At 33.9% G+C, this 23892-nt stretch overlaps 1 protein-coding gene across 3 annotated transcripts in view; it reads right to left on the bottom strand.

Moving 5' to 3' along the window:
• Positions 1-536: 536 nt before the first annotated feature.
• Positions 537-23892, bottom strand: part of G2E3 (G2/M-phase specific E3 ubiquitin protein ligase) — a 53834-nt gene continuing 30478 nt past the window's right edge. For all 3 annotated transcript variants that reach the window (XM_063090534.1, XM_063090536.1, XM_063090537.1), the window contains 7 exons: positions 22616-22740; positions 22384-22513; positions 19538-19845; positions 17603-17784; positions 14135-14307; positions 1896-2086; positions 537-1147 (listed from right to left, as the gene is read on the bottom strand). In XM_063090534.1, the coding sequence (XP_062946604.1) occupies positions 891-1147; positions 1896-2086; positions 14135-14307; positions 17603-17784; positions 19538-19845; positions 22384-22513; positions 22616-22740 (1366 nt within the window). In that variant the 3' untranslated portion in view covers positions 537-890. The remainder of the gene's footprint in view (positions 1148-1895; positions 2087-14134; positions 14308-17602; positions 17785-19537; positions 19846-22383; positions 22514-22615; positions 22741-23892) is intronic.

Genomic DNA, 23892 nt, shown 5'->3' with positions numbered 1-23892 from the left:
CTTACCTATCATATAACCATCTTGATAATAAATAACTTTCAAATGGCCAAACCTACAGCATGGCAATCCACAGATATCATTCATATACCTGAAATGATTATGGATCACGCATGCTGAATACTACACAGAGGATACAGAAAAAAACACACAAAAAACTCCAAAAAACCAACCCTATGATTAAAGCCAAGGTTTTAAAGAAAACACACTTTCTTAGGTATTTTCTCAACTACGTTTTATCCACCTCAGAAGTGTTTGTAACCTATGGAATGTCCATAGATTCCAGAATATTTGTGCAATTCTGCTTTTTATATAATACTTCTCACTAGGTATAATCTAATTAGTGTGGATCACTTTAATATAAATCAATAATCTAATAACATTTTAAACTAATTTAGTGCCATCCCAGAAAAGCATGTATATAACACATACCTGAGAATATATGCCTCTGATTCATATAACAGGATTTAACCAATTATCTTTTCTTTTTAAAGCTTTAAATAAGGAATAATTTGAAAATTGCATATAACAAGAAAAACTGTGGCATCCTATATATAACCCTAATTTATAAAAATAGCAAGAAAGTTTTTTTCTTATATATACCATGCTACTATACCCAAATAAAGTCTGTACAACCATTCTAAAAGTATTTATATTGCAGTTTATGAAGCATGTTAAGAAAATTGAAAAATATCACCAATTTTGACTAGTAAGCCTTAACAAAAAAAATTTTTTTTAGCTTAAATGGCCAAACATTTACTTTATGTTCTCATAAATTTTATTGGGCTAAGCAGCTAACAAATCTGTTCAGAAGTGATGATGAACATATTTCTGAAACAAGAGGTTATCAGTAGCAGCTTTTAAAGAAGCATCTCTTTGTTCAAAGAAACATTTTAATGTACAATGTAGTGAGAATTTTCTTCCTTCTCTAGTCTTAGAGTGTTTTTTATGGTGAAATCCATATTTTCTTCAAACTCTTTGTATGTACTGGTGATAGGAAGTGCTAAACAGTTTTTACACTTGTTTCCAACAGGAAAATCCATATGCAGGCATTCAATTGAAGGAGTGGGTTTAAATCCAGCAGGAGGAATGGAACTGCAACCAGTTGCAAAAAGAAGAATGTCTTCCATTGTTGTTGCAGATTTACCATCTAGAAAGTTAACCAATAAAAGAGAAGAAAGAAAAATAAATGCATGTTATATATTGCTATCATCACAGACTCTTCCCCCAACTAGACTGGGAATATTGAAAGGCATAAGGTTTCCACATTCACCTTGGGCAAACTAAATTATTGAGTCAAGTGTAGTAAGAGGCAAAAAGTACAGTCAGTAAATGAATCTCAAAGTAGAACTCAAAATCATTTTCTCCAACTACTGATTGTGTATTTGACCACTTCTAGATCATCACTATTTGATAAACTATTTCAACAAGTGCAGAGAGAAAAATTAAATGGTGAAAAAACAAACAAAACCCTAGCTAAATGAAATTTCCACTAAAATTTTTCTCCACTCTAATAACAGAAATGATTTTACATTGCTAATGCTCAATGATAAATATTGTCATAGCCCTAACCAGTGGATGAAGAATAATTCAACTTAACTTCAAATTGAAAAGATAAAGTAGATAAACAGCTTTAAGACTGCTCTAAGTTTTCTAGGAAAGTGTCGTTCACGACAACTATCTAGAGGAAAACAAATTGCAAAACATAAATTTACTCTGTCATTTTTTCTCACCACGTTTAACTGAATCATATAAATTTGTTTTGAAATAAATTTCCTTTGTAAATACAGAGTTTGGCATGAAAGTCTTACTATTTTTAATATAAAAGGTAGAACTCAAAGAAATAAATAGGTTGAAACAAGCACTCTGAGACAAATAAAAATAAAATATCCACATACCCTCAATAGACTGTAAGTAACTGTTCCAAAACCCCAAAGCTTGTACGTCAGGTAGCGTATGTACTGTAAAAAGATCACTAAGGATTTTTGCAGAAAGATTCTCAGGTTTATGACAGAGGATGCTACAAAATGCTTCTGGGTAAGTCTGAATTTTCTCCAAAACACCAAGTGTTTTCAGACCCTGCTTAAAACTTAAGAGAGGAAAATAATGAGGCAACATACATGTGTGTTTCGTATTACATAAGGGAATTAACATTTCTAGTTAATTTATCCAGCATTTTTCAAAGCAGCTAATGATTTAAAAAACAAAACAAAACACCAATACTCCCCACAAAAAACTACCATATATATTAAGATATGAGAAAAAAAGAAAACATGGACATACTATATATAATACTTTCAAATCTATAACAAGGAGATTCATTAATATGAAATGAATATTTTATATGCTTAAATTGTTTGGCTTTATAGTTTTAAATTGTTAATTTTTTATTAAGAGGAAAGTAAACAACTGAAGTATTTAAAACTTCAATGCTAGTTATTATAAAAATAAAGTTTCCTAGAGATTAAAGTACAAAGAAAAAAGTGGTAAATCTCAACAACATAAAAATTTAAAACATATATTGCTTTAAAGAAAATTAACAAAGATAAAACAGTGGGAAAATATTTTAATATACATGACAAAAAAAAAGAATTTCTCTAATATACAAAAACATAATTTTTCTAAAAGATCAATAATCCAATAGGAAAAGATGAGTAAAAAAATGAATGTATAATTAACAAAAGAAATAGAAATAACAAATCAGTATTTTAAAATGCACATCCTCACTCAGGCAAAAATGATAACTCTGTTCTTTGTTTATCAGACTGATTTTCTGAATTCCCTATCCACCTCATCAGATACTCTGCTACACTGATTTATCTCCCCTTTCCATTGATTCTTTCTTGAGAGAATGTAAACATGAATGTTTTTGTACCTTCCAAAAATTCATGTTGAAACTTAATCCCCAAAGCAACAGTATTGGGCAGACATGGCCTTTGAGCAGTAATAGAGTCATGAGTGCTCTTCCCTCACAAATGGGATAAGGTGCCCTTTTAAAAGGGCTTTCACAAGGGGATTTGTCCCTTTTTGTTCTTCTGCCTTTTGCCATGTGAGGACACAGAATTCGTCCCCTCTGGAGGATGCAGCATCAAGGCATCATCTTGGAAGCAGAGAGCAGCCCTCACCAGACATCAAACATGCTGGTGCCTTAATTTTGGACCCCCAGTCTCCAGAACTGTGACAAAATAAATTTCTGCTCTCTATAAATTACATAGTCTCCAGTCTCCTGATATAGCAGCACAAGACAAATTAAGACACATGCTTATCCTTCCCATCTTAGAATAAGGAAAAAAAAACCCACTTCACGCAATCCCATCTCTGTTATCCTTCCTAGACAACCTACTTGAAAGATTTATTTACATACACTGTCTCCAGTTCTTAATTTCCTATTTACTTTTCCTTCATTACTATCCACATCTCAGGAAAAACTGTCCCAAGTTCATGAATGATCTTCTATGGCACCAGTCTCCTCCCATTTCTCTGGCCAGTTCTTTTCAGTCTCTCTCATAGGTTCTTTCTTTCTTTAAGTTGCCTTAAATGTTGCTGTTTGCCCCTCATGAATCTGTACAAGGCCATCTTCTCTTCTCCCTTTATAGAGATTGGACAATCCTACCTTCTCCCATGGCTTCATTTAGCAGGTGTATGCTGATCACTACAAAATATGTTATCTCTAGCCCAGAAATATATCCATCAGACTACTGGGTACCATGTGGATGATTCCAAGCACCCAAACTTATGAAGTCCAAAGAAAGTAAATCATCTCACTAGCAAAATCTTAACCTTGAATGACAGTAAATGGCTCTATTATCCATCAGATTGGTATAGATTAATCTGAAAGTCATCCTTAACTCTTCCCTCTCCCATTCCTAATTACCAAGTCTAAGGAATTTCCTTTTATGAAATCCCTTTTATCTGCTCATTTCTCCACATACTCCTGCTACCACCCTATTACACACCACCTGCAGTGGAACTGTGTACCAAGTGTGTAAATCTCCAAGTCCATTTCTGAGCTAAGTTGAATGGTGGCCCCCCAAAAGATATGCCCACATCCTATTAATACCCTAGAACCTGTGAATGTGACCTTATTTGGAAAAAGAGTCTGCAAATGCAATTATGTCAAGGATCTTTAGATGAGATCATCCCACCTAGATTATTTGGCTGGCTCTAAACCCAATTACAAGTGTCTTTAAAAGAGGGACACACACACATACACAGAGGAAAAGGCCAAGTGACAGAGAGTCAGAGATGGGAGTTTTGCAACCACAAACCAAGCAATGCCTGGAGCCACCAAAGGCTGGAAAGAGGTAAATAATGAATTCTCCCTTTACATTCCCAGAAAAAGTGAAGCCCTGCTGACACCCTGATTTTGGATTTCTGGCCTCCAAAACTATGAGGGAATACATTTCTACTGTTTTAAGCCACTCAGTTTGTGATAATTGTTTATGGCAGCCATAGGAAATTAATATACACCCTGTCTATGAAACAGAGTCCAAAGTCCTTAACATGGCTTTAGGCTCTCCACAGTACAACTTTTGACTTTCTTTCTAGCTTTTAACCTTCACCTTTTGCTTATCTTTGAAGCAAATTTCAGCCAAACTTAAATATGCCTTTTATGAATATTTCGAGCTTACATAAAAAACCAGGAAATAAAACAGAAAACCACAACCTATCACACAATTTCAAAAGATATTAACTTTTTGTCATGTTTGCTCAGATTTTTTAAAGAAAAATATTCTATTCGCTTAGGTAAATCCTACCTACTCATCACTTTCCCTTCTCTCCCTCTCCAAAGAATCTACTATTTGAAATTGTTATTTAACTATCTTGAAATTCCTACTATAGTCCTTTGAGTTGCACTATATACGTACCTCTAGGTAATAGCTAGTATTGCTCTGCTTGTGTTAGAACTTTCTATAAATGGTATCATACTGTATATTAATTTTTCTGTAACTTGCTTTTTTGAGTCATTTTTACTTACTGTAACTTATTATTAAATTAGAAAACTATTTCTATCACCTTATTACTGCCTTTCAAAAATGCTTTTTAAACTCCTCCTTGCCAATTTTTATATTTATTAATTTTTAAAATTTAATTCATCCTATTTTAATAGTTATACTAATCCTTATTTTTAAGTTACTCCTCCCTCAAGATTCTAATAGCCATTTTTGAAATCTAGAGTACATCAGTGTATTTACCTTCTTCTGAACAATACAAAGATCTTAGAACACATACTTATAATACTTCTCACTCTTCTACGGCTACTTAAAAATTATTTTTGTTTCTCCTTGTATTGTAACCTCCTAAATTGTTAACTTTTTGTACAATCCATCTTCTAATTAGCAATTTCTGTCTTTAACATTTCTCTTCACTAGCACACATCACTGCTAGCATCCCTTTCTTACCTCTTGTAACCAGTAACCTTTATGAGCCCTTTATAGAAGAATTTCTTGGAATGTTTTATGTAGACAAACACATTGACTACAAATGAAAATGTTTTTAGTTCTTCCAATTCTTAATAACATTCACTTATTTATTTAGTCTTGATGCTTGGCTAAGGACCTCCAGCATATTGTTGAAAGAGTTAATTCTGTGTATCCTAGCTTGTCTTAGCCTTAAGGGGAATGCCTATAACATCTTACCATTAGAGATAATGTTTGCTGAATGTTTATTAGGAGATACTTTATATTTTTGTAACTTTAACTTCTCAATATACATTGTAGTTGATTTTCATGACCCTTTACCCGTTCCTTTCCCCCTTTCTGCCCTCCCCCTACCCCACTACACCTGTTCACTTGTCTTAACAAGTTCGAGGAATGGTCCTGATTGTTGTCTTCTTCCTCCCACACCCTTTGTTTGTTTATGTTTATTTATTTATTTATTTTTAGCTCCCACAAATAAGTGAGAACATGTGGTATTTCTCTTTCTGTGCTTGACTTGTTTCACTTAATATAATTTTCTCTAAGTCTATCTATGTTGTTGTGAATGGTTGTATTTCATTCTTTTTCATAGCAGAGTAGAATTCCATTGTGTAGATATACCACAGTTCCCTTATCCACTTATCTGATGATGGACATTTGGGCTGATTCCAACTTGTGGCTATTGTAAATAGGGCTGCAAAAACATTAGAGTACAGGTATCCATTCGGCATGATGATTTCCATTCCTCTGGGTATAGTCCCAGCAGTGGAACAGCTGGGTTATGTAGATCTGTAATTGAGGAACCTTCTAACCATTTTCCATAAAGGCTGCACTATTTTGCAGTCCCATCAACAGTGTATGAGAGTTCCTTTTTCTCTGCAACCTCTCCAGCACTTATCATTCTCAGTCTTTTGAATGTTAGCCATCCTAACTGGGGTTAGATGGTATCTCAGTGTGGTTTTGATTTGCATTTCCCGGATGCTGAGTGATGTTGAGCACTTTTTCATATGTCTGTTGGCCATTTGTATATCTTCCTTAGAGAAATGCCTACTTAGCTCTTTTGCCCATTTTTTAATTGGGTTGCTTGTTTTTTTCTTGTAAAGTTGTTTTAGTTCCTTGTATATTCCGGATATTAATCCCTTGTCAGATATATATTTCGCAAATATATTCTCCTACCTTGTTGTCTTTTCACTCTGTTGTTTCTTTTGCTGTGCAGAAGCTTTTTAGATTGATATAATCCCATTTGTTTATTTTTCCTTTAGTTGCCTGTGCTTTCGGGGTCATATTCATGAAGTTTGTACCCACTCCTATTTCCTAGAGTGTTTCCCCTACATTTTCTTTAAGGAGTTTTATTGTTTTGGGATGTATATTTAACACTTTAATCCGTTTTAAGGAGTTTTATTGTTTTAGGACGTATATTTAATACTTTAATCCATTTTGTGTTTATTTTGGTATATGGTGAGAGATATGGGTCTAGTTTCATTCTCCTACATATGAATATCGAGTTTTCCCAGCACCATCTGCTGAAGAAGCAGTCTCCTACCGAGTGTGTAGACTTGGTGCCTTTGTCAAAGATAAGATGGCTGTAGGTGTATGGGTTGATTTCTGAGTTCTGTATTCTGTTCCACTGATCCGTGTGTCTGTTTTTATGCCAGTACCATGCTGTTTTGGTTATTATAGCTTTGTAATATAGTTTAAAGTCAGGTAATGTTATGCCTCCAACTTTATTTTTTTTGCTCGTTTGATCTTTTGTTATTCCATATAAATGGAAAACTATCCAGGTTTTTCCATTTCAGAGAAAAATGTCATTGGAATTTTGATGGGGATCACACTGAATTTGTATTTCACTTTAGGTAGTATGGATGTTTTCACAATGTTGATTCTTCCAATCCAGGAGAATGGGATATCTTTCTGTCTTCTTGTGTCCTCTTTAATTTCTCTCAACAGTGGTTTGTAATTGTCTTTGTAGAGATTTTTTCACATCCTTGGTTAAGTTTTTCATAAGTATTTTATTTTTCTTGGTGGCTATTGTAAATGGGCTAGCTTTCTTGATTTCTTTTTCAGCATATTCACTGTTGGAGTATAGAAATGCTATTGATTTTTGTGTGTTGATTTTGTATCCTGCTATTTTGCTGAAATCATTTGTCAACTCTTAAGAGTATTTTGTAGAGGCTTTGGGCTGTTCAATATATAGGATCAAATCATCTGCAAACAAGGACAGTTTAACTTCATCGAAGTTTTCCAATTTGGATGCCCTTTATTTCCTTCTCTTCTCTGATTGCTCTGGCTAGTACTTCCAATACTATGTTGAATACAAGTGGTGAGAGTAGGCATCCTTGTCTAGTTCCTGTTCTTAATGGAGAAGCTTTCAGCTTTTCCCCATTCAGGATGATATTGGCAGTGGGCTTATCATATATGGCTTTAATCATATTGAGATATTTTCCATCTACACCTAACTTATAGTCTTTAGTATGAATGTTGAATTTTGTCAAATGCTTTTTCAGCATCTATAGAGATGATCATATGGTTTTTGTCTTTGCTTTTATTGATGTGATTGGTGTATCAAGTTTATTGGTTTGCATATGTTGAACCAGCCTTGCATCCCTGGGATGAATACCACTTGATCATGGTATATAATTTTGTGCTTGTTTTCCTGTATTCTGTTAGCTAGTATTTCATTCAGGATTTTTGCATCTATATTCATCAAAGATATTGGCCAGTAGTTTTCTGTGTTTGATGTATCTTTGTCTGGTTTTGGTATCAGGATGATGTTTGCCTCATAGAATGAGTTTGGGAAAACGGCCTCTGTTTCAATCTTTTGGAACAGTCTGTAGAGAATTGGTATCAATTCCTCTTTGAATGTTTGGTAGAATTCTGCAGTGAACCCATCTGGTCCTGGGCTTTTCTTTGTTGGGAGCCTTCTGATAACAGCTTCAATCTTTTATTTTTATTGGTCTGTTCAGATTTTCAGTATCTTCCTGGCTCAGTTCAGGTAGTTTGTATGTGTCCAGAAATTTATCCATTTTCTCCAGATCTTCAAATTTGTTGGCATATAGTGGTTTATAGTAGTCTCTAATGATTCCATGTATTTCTGAGGGACCAGTTGTAATATCACCTTTTTCATTTCTAATTTTTGTTATTTGGGTCTTCTCTCTTCTTTTCTTAGTTAGCCTTGCTAAGTGTTTGTCACTTATTTATCTTTTCAAAAAACCAACTTTTTGTTCCATTGATTTTTTGTATCATTTTTTGGGTTTCTATTTCATTTAGTTCTGCTCTGACCTTAATTATTTCCTTTTGTCTACTAACTTTCGGTTTGGATTGTTCTTGTTTTTCTAGTTATTTAAGGTGAAGTGTTAGGTTGTTTATTTGCCATCTTTCCATTCTTCTGAAGTAAGCATTTAATGCGATAAATTTCCTCCTTAGTACTGCTTTTGCAGTATCCCACAGGTTTTGGTATGACATGTCATTATTTTCATTAGTTTCAAGAAATTTTTTGATTTCCTGTTTAATTTCTTCTTGGACCCATATGTCATAAAGTAGAATGTTGTTTAATTTCCATGTGTTTACATAGCTTCCAGAGTTTCATTTGTTACTGATTTCTAATTTTAATCCATTGTGATTGGAAAAAATACATGGAATAATTACAATTTTTTTGAATTTGTTGTGACTTGCTTTGTGACCCAACGTGTGGTCTATCCTGGAGAATGTTCAATGAGCTGATGAAAAGAAGGAATATTCTGAGGTTGTTGGATGGACTGTTCTGTAGATATCTGCCAAGTCCATTTGGTCTAAAGTGTTGTTTAGATCTTGTGTTTCTCTATTGATTTCTTGCCTAGATGCCCCATCCAATGTTGAGAGTGGGGTGTCGGTCTCCTGCTATTATGGTGTTAGTGTCTTTCTCATTCTTTAGATCTAACAGTCTTTGCTTTATAAATCTGGCTGCTCCAAAACTGGGTGTGTACATATTTATGATTGTTATGTCTTCTTGATGGATAGACCTTTTTATCATTATATAGTGGCCTTCTTTATCTCTTTTAATGTTTTTGCTTTAAAGTCTATTTTATCTTATATAAGAATAGGTACTCCAGCTTGTTTTTCATTTCTATTTGCATGGTATATCTTTTTCCATCCTTTCACTCTTAGTCTATGTGTGTCTTTACAGGTGAGGTGAGTCTCTTGAAGGTAGCATATTGTTGGGTCCATCTTTTTAATCCAGTAAGTCTGGGTCTTTTGAGTGGGGAATTTAATTCTTTTACATTTAGTTATTAGTAAAAGGTGTTGGTTTACTCCCAGCACTTTACTGATTTTTGTTTAGATGTCTTAAGTATTTTTTGTTTCTTTTTTTCTGATTTTGTTTGTCTTCTGTGTTTGTTGGTTTCTTGGTGTGGTAGATAAACTATTTTTTCTCTTTATTGTTAGCATTTTCGTTTTACTGGTAGGTTTTGTTCTTTCTTGAGTATTCATGGCAGTGATGGTTGCTTTTCAAGTATCAAAGCCAGTACTCCCTTGAGAATTTCTTGTAAGGTTGATCGTGTGGTAGTGAACTCCTGCAGATTTTGTCTGAGAAATATACTATTTATCCTTCATTCAGGAAGGACAGCCTTGCTGGGTAAAGCATTCTTGGCTGGCAAGTTTCGTCCTTTAATATTTTAAATATGTCATCCCATTCTTTTCTGGCTTTTAGGGTTTCTGATAAAAAGCCTGATGTTAGTCTTACTGGGGCTCCCTTATAGGTGACTTGCCACTTCTCTCTTTCAGCTTTTAAGATTCTCGGTCTTTGAGTTTTGCTAGTTTGGCTATAACATGTCGTGGAGAGGACCTTTTTGTGTTGAATATGACTGGGGAGATTTGGGTCTCCTGAATCTCAAGATCTGTGAGTTTCCCTATACCTGGGAAGTTTTCTGCTATTATTTCGTTGAACATGTTTTCAATGCCATTTCCTTTTTCCACCCCTTCTGGAATACCTATTATTCAGATATTTGAGCACTTAAGGTTGTGTGTTATCTTAGATTTTCTTCAATATTTTAAAGTCTTCTTTCTTTTTTCTGGTCCTCCTGTGTTAATTCAAACAGCCTATCTTCAAGGTCAGAAATTCTCTCTTCTGCTTGTTCTAGCCTGCTGATTAGACTCTCTGTTGTGTTTTTTATTTCATTGAATGAGTCCTTCAGCTCCACAAGCTGTGCTACGTTCTTTTTCAGGGCACTGATTTCTTTGTACATTTCTTCTTTCAGGTCCTGTATATTTTTTCTCACTTTATTGTGTTGTCTAACTGAGTTTTCTTGTATTTCATTTAGTTTCCTTAGAATTGTTTCTCGAAATTCCTTGTCAGTCATTTCAAAGACTTCCTGTTCTATAGGATCTAGAGCTTGAGAGTTATTTTCCTTTGGTGGTGATGTACTTTCTTGATTTTTCATATTTCTGGTATCTTTCCTTTGGTGTTTAGTCACAGTGGCAGGGGGTATTATGGTCCACTTATTCCATCCTGATGTCTGGCCTGGATCCTGAAAGGGACTGCCAATTCTGGGCAGCGGGGACTAACCTGGGCTGGGGGTCCTGCGGCACCTGCCTGTTCTGGCACAGCTGGTTCAAGGCATGTGGGCCTGGTGGTTCTTGGGCCTCTCTGGACAGCAGGGACTGACCTGTGCTGGGGGTCCCACAGCACCTGCCTATTCCAGCACAGCTGCCTTGGGGTGTGTGGGCCTGGCAGCTCTCAGGCCTCTCTGGGCAGTGGGCAGTGGCCTGGGCTGGGGGTCCTGCAGCATGTGGCTCCCACCTGTTCTGGCGCGGCTCTCGGCCCTCCTGTTGTTGCTTTTCAATAGCTGCAAATTGGTTGATTTACGGGAGAGAGTGATGCTATGAGCCATCTACTCCGCCATCTTGATTGGAACCTCGAAGATACTCTTTATAAATAAGGATATTCCAATTTTTCATTTTATCAATTTAACATTATTCTATTCCTAAATTGTTAGTTCAAAATTATATATGTTTAAATGTGTCAAATGTTTTCCCTGCATCTATAATTATATGATAATCGTATGGTTTTTCTCTTTAATCTTTTAGTGAGGTGCATTCCAATGAATTTTTTTAATGTTGCACTCGTATTATAAACCCTTCTCAGAACTGATACTTATATTCACTACAATTCTAGATTCTAGTTAATTATTTGTCAGCTTAAACCATTAACTCTGAAGAGACCTATGTTTAAAATATTCCACCATCACCACAAATTTATCAATTTCATCTTTTTATCCTATCAATTTTTGCTTTTTATATTTTGACACTGTGTTGTTAGGTACAGACAGATTCAAGACTGTTTACTCTTTCTAAATATTTTATTAAAAACTATTGGTATTTTTTAAGATTAGGTCTTTTCAAGATTATTAGTCTTGGGCCAAGCCCGTGGCGCACTTGGGAGAGTGCAGCGCTGGGAGCGCAGCGACGCTCCTGCCGCGGGTTCAGAGCCTATATAGGACTGGCCGGTGCATTCACTGGCTGAGTGCCGGTCACGAAAAAGACCAAAAAAAAAAAAAAAGATTATTAGTCTCATTACTTTAAAAAAAAAATAATCCAATTTAAGATCCTCTGTCTTTTAATGCAAGATTTTGAGTTATTTTGTGCACTAATCACTATTTCAAATAGTAATTCTATCCATAAGAAAAATGTGTTACTTGTAGAGTCTTACATTTAAAAGAGTTATGTAACAGTGTTATTTTAAATTGTAATATTAAAAATATATTGGAAATCACATCTTTTGCAACTATTTAAGATTATGATCTTCTATTATGTTTTAACTCAGAAGAGTACCAGGAACATCCCAAATGTCCATTAACAAGGAACTGTTTGAAAAACAGTGATATATTTAAACAATGGAGTTCTGTATAGCTCTAAAAAGAAATAAGAAATATGCCTATTTACTATCATGGAGTGAACTCCAGAATATATTGTCAAGTGAAAAATGAACAGGAAAAATGATTAATGATGTTACTATTTATCCAATAAAAGAAATGAATGCATATACATAGATACACACACATATATTTATCTGCTATTATTAAAAAGAAAAACAAATAATGGAAGGATAAACCATGTCAAAATGGTTGCTTCATGAGGGGATACAGAAGGTGGACATGATAAAAATGAAAGCTATACTTCTTTGAATATACTTTGTATCATAGAGCTAAATTCTTTCAATACACTTTTATTAGTAGATTTGACTTTGGAAATATGCAAACACTTTATATAATTTTAAAATAAAATCGAATTTTAATAAAAATCACTAAAAATAAAAAACTAAAACAGAAAATAGAAACAAAATTTATACCCAGTTAATAGCATAACGACACAGTGAATAATAACTATTCCAAGTGACTTACAAGCACAGTAATTTGACTTTACAGCCCTAGAACAAAGGGAAAAATAATTTTAACCTGTTTTCAGCAATATTATGTTTGTTATTGGTGATAGTGTTAATATTGCTATTCTGAGACTACTGCTTATGAAAAATGGAAAAAATCAACTGAACAATTACTTCATACTCTAATTCTCCAGTGTCGTTGGCTAGGATTCTCAACAAGAGACAAATAAAAAGTTACGTAAAAATCATGTAGTAGCAAATCTGAATTAGAAGTATCATTATAAACTCATGATGTATTTTATCTTAAAAAAAAAAACCAACCAAAACAACAAAAAACCCCTATATTTTCTGGTTTTGGTCCACTGACAAGGCCTGGATACAATGGCCAACCTAGCAAAAATGAGCATCCCTAGCATCCAGACTGAGGTTTTGAAATACCACTACCCACTAAAAGAAACAAAGGTTCCTTAGAACAGATTATACAAAATGATTCTGAAACAACTTGTTCCATACCATATACCAAAAAAGCTATGAAAGACCATTAAAGGTCACATCAAAAGAACTCAAAAGAAACAACATAAAAAGGCTTACACTGGCCAAAGATAAGACAACATCAACTTTAGAAAGAATAATAAATTTTTAAAAAATGAATTGACTGGCCAGCTGCCAAAAAAAGGAAAAAAAAAAAAAAAAGAACTGATCCCTTTTGAGATGATATGATATCTAGTATTTGCTTATCCATAATACTGGAGTCAACAAGAAAAGTAGGGTATAGATGAACAAGATTAGCCACAGGTTGTTAATTGTGAGATGTGGGTGGTGATTACAAAAGCTACTTTCATATATATTTGATATTTTCCATTATTAAAAATTGGAAGATTATGACGAGATAATTAAGTTGCCAAACTTAAGGTTATTGGAAGAAAAAGTTAGAAGACCAGTGTTCTAAACTAAAGAAAAGCAAGAATTGCATTTACCTTGTTAATCAAAGGATGGTCAGTACCTGAATTACCCAGCAGACAACAAGCACTCAATAAATAATTATTATATAAAAGAGGAGAGATGGAATAATTGGCTCATGAGGTAAGAGTTTTAAAAATAATTTTTCATTTGGAAAAATAATTATAAATTGAAGTAATGATTATTTCTCCTATCAAAGCATCATACATTTACACGATTTTATACAGAATGATCAGAACAGTAATCATCCTTAAGAGGTTAATTTTAAAATATTATTTTTACATAGCATTTAAATTTTTCCCTAAGATAAACATTTACAATTATTACCAAATATACCTCACAGTACAAGACAATAACCACTTGAAACATGTAATTTGAGACAATCTTTTACATATAAACTACTTACCTTTCAAAGGGTGCTTGGACTCTCTTAATAACGTGGTAGACAAGTATGTCTTTGGTCAACATGTATTTATCACTTAATGTCGTTATAAGTCTTAGACATCTAATAAGCTCTAGGTAGTTATAGCATTCATTTATTACTGAGGTTAAGTCAGCCATATTTGTTGCAGTATTTATCTGTAATGAAGGAGAAAATACATTCACTTTACCCATTTACTTGTGAGTTTCATTTACATTTCAAACGACACATTAGTTTATACTTGATTTTTTAGTACATCAGGGTAGAGTGAAAGTATACCAAGAAACATTTTTCTAGAAAAAATGTCTGACAATCCAGTTCAACAAATATCGTGTATTTCTGTCTTCAAGAGACCTAGAATATAATGTCACTTTAATATAGGAAACTACTTATATAAAAAGAAATAATTGACATAGAAAAGTTATACAGCACTAGAGAGGCATTGAGGGGTTTCAAGAAAGCAAAGAATGTCAGCTGAAACTGAAAAGATGGATAGAATTTTATCAAAAGAGTATTTCAGGGAACAGCATAAACAATGAAATACTTGACCATATATGTGCTAGATACTTTCATACACTTTTTTCTTAAACACAGGTACAGAGGGAGAAAAAAAATAAGAAGCAATCAATAATCCATTAATGGAAAATCTGCTTGTTATTTCTTCTGTCAACATTCTTCTCTCAGAGATTCACATGATTCCTTCTTTCATTTCAAATCTCTGCTGAAATCTCACAAGCTTTTCCTGACTACTCTGTTCAAAAATACTACCTTTACATTCTGTCAGAGACTAATAGTTGGATATATCTTTCTTCAACCTCCCAAACCTTCCACCCTGAGGTAGGTACATAGCCAAACTTTGCCTACAGTTAGGTGTGGTTATGTGACTAACATGTCCAATGGGATGAGAGCAAAAACAATGAATGTGACTTCCCTGCTTTCTATTCCCACTTTCTCCCTTAACAGTAAGCATGAACCATGTGGATGAAGACAATACCCTAAGTGACTGCACAACAATGAGAAGAAGGAGTCCAATTCCCTAGACGATATCATATATCAAAACTGTTACCTCTAAGATAGGGGCCATTTCTGTAAATAGCCAGATAGTATTTTATGCTTTATGAAAAATATGGTCTCTGTCGCAACTACTCAACTCTGCCACTGTAGTGTGAAAGCAGTCAGATGCCTGACCAATAGGTGTGGTTGTGTTCCAATAAAACTTTTTACAAAAAGAAGCTGTAGGCTAGACTTGCCATAATTTGCCAACCCCAACTCTAAAATCTTAGAGAGTGATAAGCATCTGCCTTTTGTGAGCTACTGTCTTTTTGAGTCTATTTGTTACAGAAGTTTAGCATAAACCCTAATTTACATATACCCCAACCATTATGTATCTCCTTTTATTCTTTGTACTTATCTTTATAATACATTTTACAACATGACAGTATATTATATTTATTTGTTTTATCTTCTATGTTCCTTCTAAAACATAAATTCCAAGAGGGTAGGGACTTTGGTTCACTAGCCTATCTTCAGTGATAAAACAGTACAGGGTAAATAGTATTTATTGAATAAATGAATGAACAAATACTGGATAGTAAGTATAGAAACTGGAGTAGATAAAGTCATGAAGAGAGCTGGAAGTCTTAAATGTCCTAATGAAGAGCTTAAACTTTGTTCATTAGGTAATGAGAAGCCACTGAGAATTCCTGAAGCAATATGGTCAAACCTCTACTTCTGGAAGAAATCACCCTGAATAAAAATATTAGAATAAAATCTTAATTGTCTAAGCCTAGATAGACAAAATTTGGGTTTTGTATGGTAGGCACACTAGAAATAAGATGGAAAGGTTGAAGATCAGCCACTCTTGGAGAGAGATGACTTGACATATAACTGGAAAAGGAGTATGGATGAATGAAAATGACTCCTTCTCTAGGATGGCTTGGAAACTAGAAATTTTTTGGAAAGAAAAGATGCGTGCGAGTGTGCACACACACACAAGTTCTCAGAAAAAAAATTAGTTTTGTCTTAAACATGTTGGGCTCAATCTGCTAGCAAGACCTAGATCTTATCTGCATACAAAAGTCTGGAGCCTCAATAATATAGATCTGTGAATCATTGAGAAAGTTTATAGGTGAGAACAGTCACTCCAAAGAGTATAGGACTTAAGAACACACTGAAAAATGCCCGTTTCAGTAGTAAAAAGAAGAAGCATTAAAGACAGTAGTAGTCAAAAGTAGGAAGGAGTACAATATTAAAGAGCAGAGAGAAATTCTAAGAAGTAATAATTGCAGAAGTCAAAGAAGATGTAGAATTAGAGAAGAAAGACCTCTGAATGTACCAATTTAGATCTCTGGATATAAGCTATGAACTAGCTAACTTGGAATAGCGGTGGTGGCAACGGAAGCTTGATTACTAGAAGAAATGAACAGGAAATAGAAGTGGGGACAATGAAGTTGAAGTACATTTTTTGGTAAAGAAGACAAAAGAAAAAATAAAGAGTTAAAGAGTGAATTTAAAATATGATTTTAGGATGAGCAGTCTTGAGTCAAATAAGCTGAACTGTTATAACACGATACAGCAACTCACACTTCCATAGTGACTACTTTGTGGTTTAGAAACTGAGGCTTTATAAGATTAACTAACATGCCCAAGGTCAAATAGCTTACAGCAATTATTAGAGTTGGCATTCAAAGTAAAATCTCACTTCTGAGCCTATGCTTCTAATTATTAAACTATACTGCCTATTAATTGAGACAATGTATGAGTACGCTTAAGTAGGAGGGAGGTTAAGGAGAAAAAGATAAATGGCTTCCATTGTCTCAATTAGTTTCTGACTCAGTAACTTGTAGGCAATGATACTTATCTCATTGGACATTATGATAAATGAGTTTATACATGTGATATGTGTACTACAGGGTGCATTATAAGTGCTAAATTAATAGTAACTGTTTTTATGTGGAAGCATTCAGTCCCCCCCCACTGATTTCCATATGGAAGAAATTCAGCCCGTTCTTTCTCTCCACCTATCACTCATACCCACCCCCCATCCCCCGCCATAGGAGGATTGGTGAGCCAAAACCTTTCTGTCTTCAGATCCACCTGCCTGTAAGAAAATACACTCATCTGCTCTCTAGCATGCAATAAGAAGCCTGACTCATATTGTCTCTGGAAGGGTGGATAAACCCATGTTATTTCTGAGGAGTGTTAGCAAGCCATCTTGATCACAGATCAAACTGTGATCACATTATCCAACTGATTTTATCAACATTAAACCTGGCATTTTAATCTCCAGCTGTCAGACTTTTACTCTTGTCCCTTAAAATGGTTCTGCACTCTGCTGGTAAAAAGAAACATTATATGTTGACAACCCTTAAGTACTCCAAAGAAGGCATTATTACTCTGTTAGAATATACCTAGAATGTAGTCTGCATTTTAATAAACAGGTACATTTCTTACCCTGATTATAATTTGTGCCACATCAAAGTCTGAAACATCGTCTAAAATTGGTTGGGTATTTTCTGGTCCATAAACAAGGCAGTTAAACAAGGTTTTAGAAAAGAAACCAGGTGAAGGACCACCATGAACCAAAGAAATGGCAAGCATTTTGCCAGCTTCATAGTAAAGATTCTCTTTCAGAGCTGTAAATACAGATGAAAATACATCGAATACACTTTCTTTTATTATTAATAACTATCATTCTAAATGAATACATATATAATAATTAAAACAATCCAAAAAAACCTAAGCAATAAACATAAAATAACAATTCTTAGAAATTACTATCATGCACAAAACATAGACCTCACCTAAAATATACAAATATGTATTTTTCTGAATATAATCACCTATTGTAAAAAAAACCTGTAAATACAGAAAATCTTAAAAAAAAAAAAGAAAATGAAACGCCTAAAATCCTACCACCATAAAAACCACTGTAAACACTCTGGTGTATTTGTGTCTCTGTGTGTATATAAATACATCCATAAGTCATTGACTTCTGCTTTTTTCCACTTCCTGTATTAAAGCTTTTTCTTACATTATTCAAAATTACTCAAATCTACAGTTAATTAATGTGTTAAAACTAACTTAGAGATGCACTGCAATGCAAACCATCCCCTTACTACTGTCTATCATATTTGCGGGACATTTTCAACTATTTGAGATATGTTATAATCAACGTCTATTTACAAATTATTGTTTATATATATTTGATTATTTGATTAGGATAGTTCCTACATATGGTATTAGTGGGTCAAAAGATATGAACATTTTTAAGGTTCTTAAGATATACAGCTAAATTATTTTCTAAAAGGGAGCAAGTTTACTCCCAATATTTTCTATCTCACCATATCCTCAACAGCTTTAAATATTTTTAAAATTGTCATTTAAAATGTTTTCGCCATTTTGATGGATCAAAAAGATATCATATAAATTTCCCTTCATTTTTCCTATTAATTATTGAAAGCAGTTTATTAATAAGTAACATTAACAATATCAGAACTTATTATAAATCTCATCAATACACATTAAGCTGTATATTAGTAATCACATTTTACAGATGAAGAAACTGAGATGCAGAGAGGGTAAGTAATTAATCTAGGGATGTAAAACTACTGAAGTAGATGAATACAAACTAGAATTCAGATTTTGTGACTTACATTCATGCACTCTTCACTGCAGCTTTGGCTGCCTTGAGTCAACATTACTGATTATTTGGAAGGTTTTTTTAAGGGAGTTTAGAATTAAACTGTGTACTGTATATACTAAAAATGATGTGCTAAGGAATGGGAAGGAAGTCGTAGGGAAAATACAGGCGGAAAGTCAAATGGAATGAAATAAATCTTCTCACTCACTTTCAAATTTCCTATTGCAGCAAAAGTGCTGTAAAAGCTCATAAAAAAGAATGCTAGAATTACCCACTGGCTTGAGATGCCAGTTTTAATCACATTAAGTCCTCACCAATAGTAAAGACAAAAAAGTATATACATAACTAAGTAAAAAGAAAATGCTTGCGAACAAAAGTACACGGAAAAATCTGTTACATGTGGACGAGAAAACTATGTTATAAAAATCCTATGTTGTAAAGAAACATGCCAACTGAATACCAAATATATGAACAAGAAGAGTTCAAATAATTATGGAATCACTTTAAGAAGGATATTGCTATAACCAAAGTACAGATATTCTTAAATAAAAAAATGTTTCACCAAAAAATTTACTTTTTAATATATCACTCCCCACTCCTTTTCCTGTGATTCTATCAGCAGTTTAATAACAAAGTGAATTATATATTTAGACCACAGGTATTGAATATCAATTCTAACCATCTATCTATTTCTTGTTTTAACACATGCGATATTCAGTATGTACAATAAGAAATAAAATAGTTACCTTGAGAATTTAGAGACAAGTTCTTTGACAAGGACCCTTCAAACAATGATGAGTTCTCAAGATGTTGCATTAAGAGACTTAGAAATTCTTGCCTTGATCCAGGATGCTCTTTTCCAAAATTATCATTTTCATTAACATATGCTACTTCAATTGTGTATGAAGGATTAAAATTCTGATCTCTGAATCCATCTAAGGCACTATTCCAGATATTGGCTTTGTTGATACATAATCTTACAGTTTTTTTTTTAATTTGGAATCCTAACTCTACCAGTATAGTTGATATATCTCTTCTAAACTTGCTGCCTTGCCTATAAAATATGAATTTAAACATAGAGGTAAGTACTTTAAAGTACTTTATGTGAAACAGCAGTTACACAGCCAATGAAAAAGTAGAGAAAAAAAAGATTAAAAGGATATTCTTCCCCAACTTCCACCCAAAAGCAGAACAATGGCTGCTACCGGAACCAAAAACAGTTATTTGATAAGCTTAATTATAAATCGATTCCTCACCCCAATCTTCTACCAAATTAGATTTACAATCTTGATAAATGATTATGTCAAATACGACCAATTCAGTGAACACAGGATTGAGTCAAAAACTCGAACCCTCACCTTCCTGGCTACTGGCTATAACATAAACTTGCTTAATTGTAGCTTATTTCATATTCACTACTTCCTTTAAAAAAAAAAAAAAAGCAAATGTAATCTCTGCTTACTATATGACAAACCTATGAGGGATTACACAATGCGTTTTATTTTTAATAATAAAGTTATTATCAACAGTAGAGCTAATAATATAAATAGAGTGCACAATCCCTTAAATAGTATGTTTTAGTCCAGACCAGTAATTCTCAAAGTGTCGTCAAAGACCAACAGCAGCAGAATAAAATAGGAACTTCTCAGGAATACAAATTATTGAGCCCCACAGCTCACCTACAGAATCAGAACCTCTTGGCCATGAGGTCCAGCAATCTGGTGTTTTAACAATCCAGGTGATTGTACAGACTAGCTTAATCTCTCCCTACCTCAGTTTCTCCATCTGTAATTGGAATCAATGTACTCAAAATAATCTCCTTTTGGACAATACTCATGTATCATCTTTCTCTACCAAGTACAAATTTGTTCCATCCTGACATTACAGTGCTCCAGTGTGAGCCAGAGTGTACTTTTTCTTTTTTTTTTTTTTTTTACATGATCTTCTATTTATTAACTCAAACTGAAGAAAAACCAAAGTCCTCTGGAAGAAATATACAATCGGCCCTCATACCTGGGGTTCCACAGCTGAAGATTTAATCAACCGCAGATCAAAAATAAAAATAAAAAATAACAATACAACAATAAAAATAACACAAATTTTAAAATACAGTGTAACAACTATTTACATAGCACTTACACTGAATTAGTTATTGTGAGTAATCTAGAGATGATCTAAAGTATACAGGATATATATACGTTACATGCAATATACCATTTTATAATCAGACGAGCATCTATGGATTTTTGGTGTGTGTGTGGGTGGGGCAGGGTAAGGTGTCTTGAGCCAATCCCCCACAGACACCAAGAGAAGACTTGTTCTTCAGATATACACCTGCTAAGAGCAATCTGATTCCCTGCTCCTGCCTGGATCAGCAGGAATGCCGATGCTATTTTTCTAGAATTGACAGCATATTAAAGCAAGAGCAAGAAGTCAAGCTTCCTTGGTGTAACATCTTTGGAAACCTAAATATTAAAATTACTTTAAAATAATGTGAACATCTTTTTTGACACTAAAAGTATTATAACAATTTTTATAACAGATTTTTCAGTAGAGTTAATACAAGTAGAATTTTATAACAGCACTTCTTTAGGCTGGCCGGTTAGCTCAGTTGGTTAGAGCACAGCCTTTATAACACCAAGGTCACAGGTTTGGATCCCTGAACCGGCCAGCTGCCAAAAAATAAAATAGCAATTCTTAACTTTTGAATAGTATTTAATATTCTACCTGTCTGAAATCTACTTACCAAATATTTTCATGAAAACTATCTTTACCATCTTCTACGTTTTTAAAGTTGAAAATATTTTTAACAAGAAAGTACTTCTTCGTGCTTAACCATTACTATCACTTTTTTACCTTTTCCCTACTGGGTAAAGCAAGGTTCTAAAAACTTCACAAACTTAAAAGTCATAACTACAACTGAACAAATACCTGACACAGTATAAAGATGAAATTCCAGTCTTGTTTAAATGTTTATAAATGATTTCAAAAGTTACTTATTTTGCTATCTTATGGAAATATGAATTAATGTGATAATATTTATAAGAATGCCTTAAACTTCTAAAAGGAAGAGCTGACATTTAGATTTCTGACATTGACAGTAAATATATTAAGCAAACAATGATTTAAAACATCAAAAAATAAACCATCTCTAGATTTAAACAGGATTCCTACCATTAAACAAAGTGACATGGTATGCTTGATAGTTTAATTTTCTTTCTTATTCTATAATCAAATGACATCTTAGGCACATTTTCCAGATAAGTGTTTTTTCAAACTACTTTAAAAATGACCCCTAACAAAAGATATATTTTACATCATGACTCAGAACACAATAAAATAACTAAAATAGATTTCACATACATTCTTTCTATATGCAATGCCATCCAATATTTTGTATTCTATTCTAGCCCATTTAGTTTTTTTTCATCCTGATTGCATTGACTTCATGATCAAATGCTGGGTCCTGTAGTTTGAAAAACACTCTTCTAGACTACTGTATGATCAGCTGATGTTCTACGTGTATATAAAATTTCTTATCATAATTTTCATTAAATTAATTTTACATTATTTTCCAATTCAAAATACACACCTCAATAGATCTTTACTCTGGGCTCCAGGTGACTGTCTAGGTAATTTAGGTGATGATTCTTCCAACAAACAATCAGCAATTCCCACATTAGAGTTGGGTAATGAATGTTTTTTGGCTTTTTGGAAATCTCCTATGGATTAAAATTCCAATGTTAGCATAACAGAATTGTAAGTAAAAACTTTTAATATGCACTTGAATGAAAACACCTGCATTCAAAATTACAAAATATTACCTGAATTGTAGATAATACCTCTACATTCCAAACACTCCCAATTTTGTTCCCATGATCGTAGTGAGGAACAGGCTAAATGTGTTCCACTAGAACCACAACATTGACAGCGCTTTATTTCCCATTTGCTAAGGACATAAAGAAAAGCAGATGCTTATATTTCGGTATTAATTTAGTCTAGTTCCAACCACCAGCACCACCGCAGACCCAGCCCTCCACCACACACTCTTTTACCAAAAGAGGGAAAACAGATTATCTAGATTATCTGCTTTGATACTTCATTACTTTTTCCTAAAGTATTTTTTTCTATTTTATTTATTATGCTTTTAACTGCCTCCTCTAAATAGCCCCTAACTTAAAAACCTACACGAACTTAGTATCAACATATACACCCATATGCACATACACAAAGAATATAAATAAACATCAGAAAGAATATGACTAAGAGGGAGAAAAAAATTTTTCCTTTATATCTGGAGATGACTATGTTGACAGGGAGACTGCTGTGTCAGTGTGTTCTGATACAGTAAAGCATTCAGTAAATTTCAAGGTGAGGAATATTTCCTAAAATAAGCTTGCTCAGATACCTCAGATATTATGCAGCTCAATAGGATCCAGACTTCCTATTTGGCACATAATCATATTCTCTCTTATCTGTGCCCCCCCCACCCCTCCATGTTTCCCCACTCTGTTGTGTGATACATGCCAGTCTCTATTCATATTGCTGGTATGGGTATGGGTGTGCATTGTGGTATGGGATCCCTCCTCCTTGTGTGGGTATGAGTATATATTCTTCGTAAAGAAATGAATATAATTCCCTGAGTGTGTGGAAGTGTGGGTGGCAAGAAAGGTAGCTAGATACTCTCTCCACCCTGCAAGTGTGGGCATATCATCCTCTGTGTGGTTGTCTGCCCCTGTTCCCCAAATAGTTCTGCCCACTGACAAAGAAGAGGAAGATGACAGCTAACACGAGATGAGTGCTTATTATGCACCGGGTTCAGCTATCACTCTTTACATGGAAAGTTTAATCCTAGCAATTTTAGAAGGTAGAGAGAACCATTGTTACCCCCATTTTAAAGAGGAAACCAAGGTACAGAGGGGTAAATAACTTGCCAAATCAAGTTCACACTAGTCAAATCTTGGAGTGAGGTTTCTAAACTAGTATACCTGGCTTCAGACTCATGCTCCCAACCACTACACCATGCTGCCTTTCTCTCACTGGATGAGAGAAAGATAACAAAGCAAGCATTCAGATAGCAGATATATGTGTCCCAGGAGAA

The sequence above is a fragment of the Cynocephalus volans genome, chromosome 3, assembly GCF_027409185.1.
Source record: "Cynocephalus volans isolate mCynVol1 chromosome 3, mCynVol1.pri, whole genome shotgun sequence".
NCBI lineage: Eukaryota > Metazoa > Chordata > Mammalia > Dermoptera > Cynocephalidae > Cynocephalus > Cynocephalus volans.
Note: the sequence above shows the minus strand (reverse complement) of the source record. Positions and strands in the feature narration are given on the sequence as shown.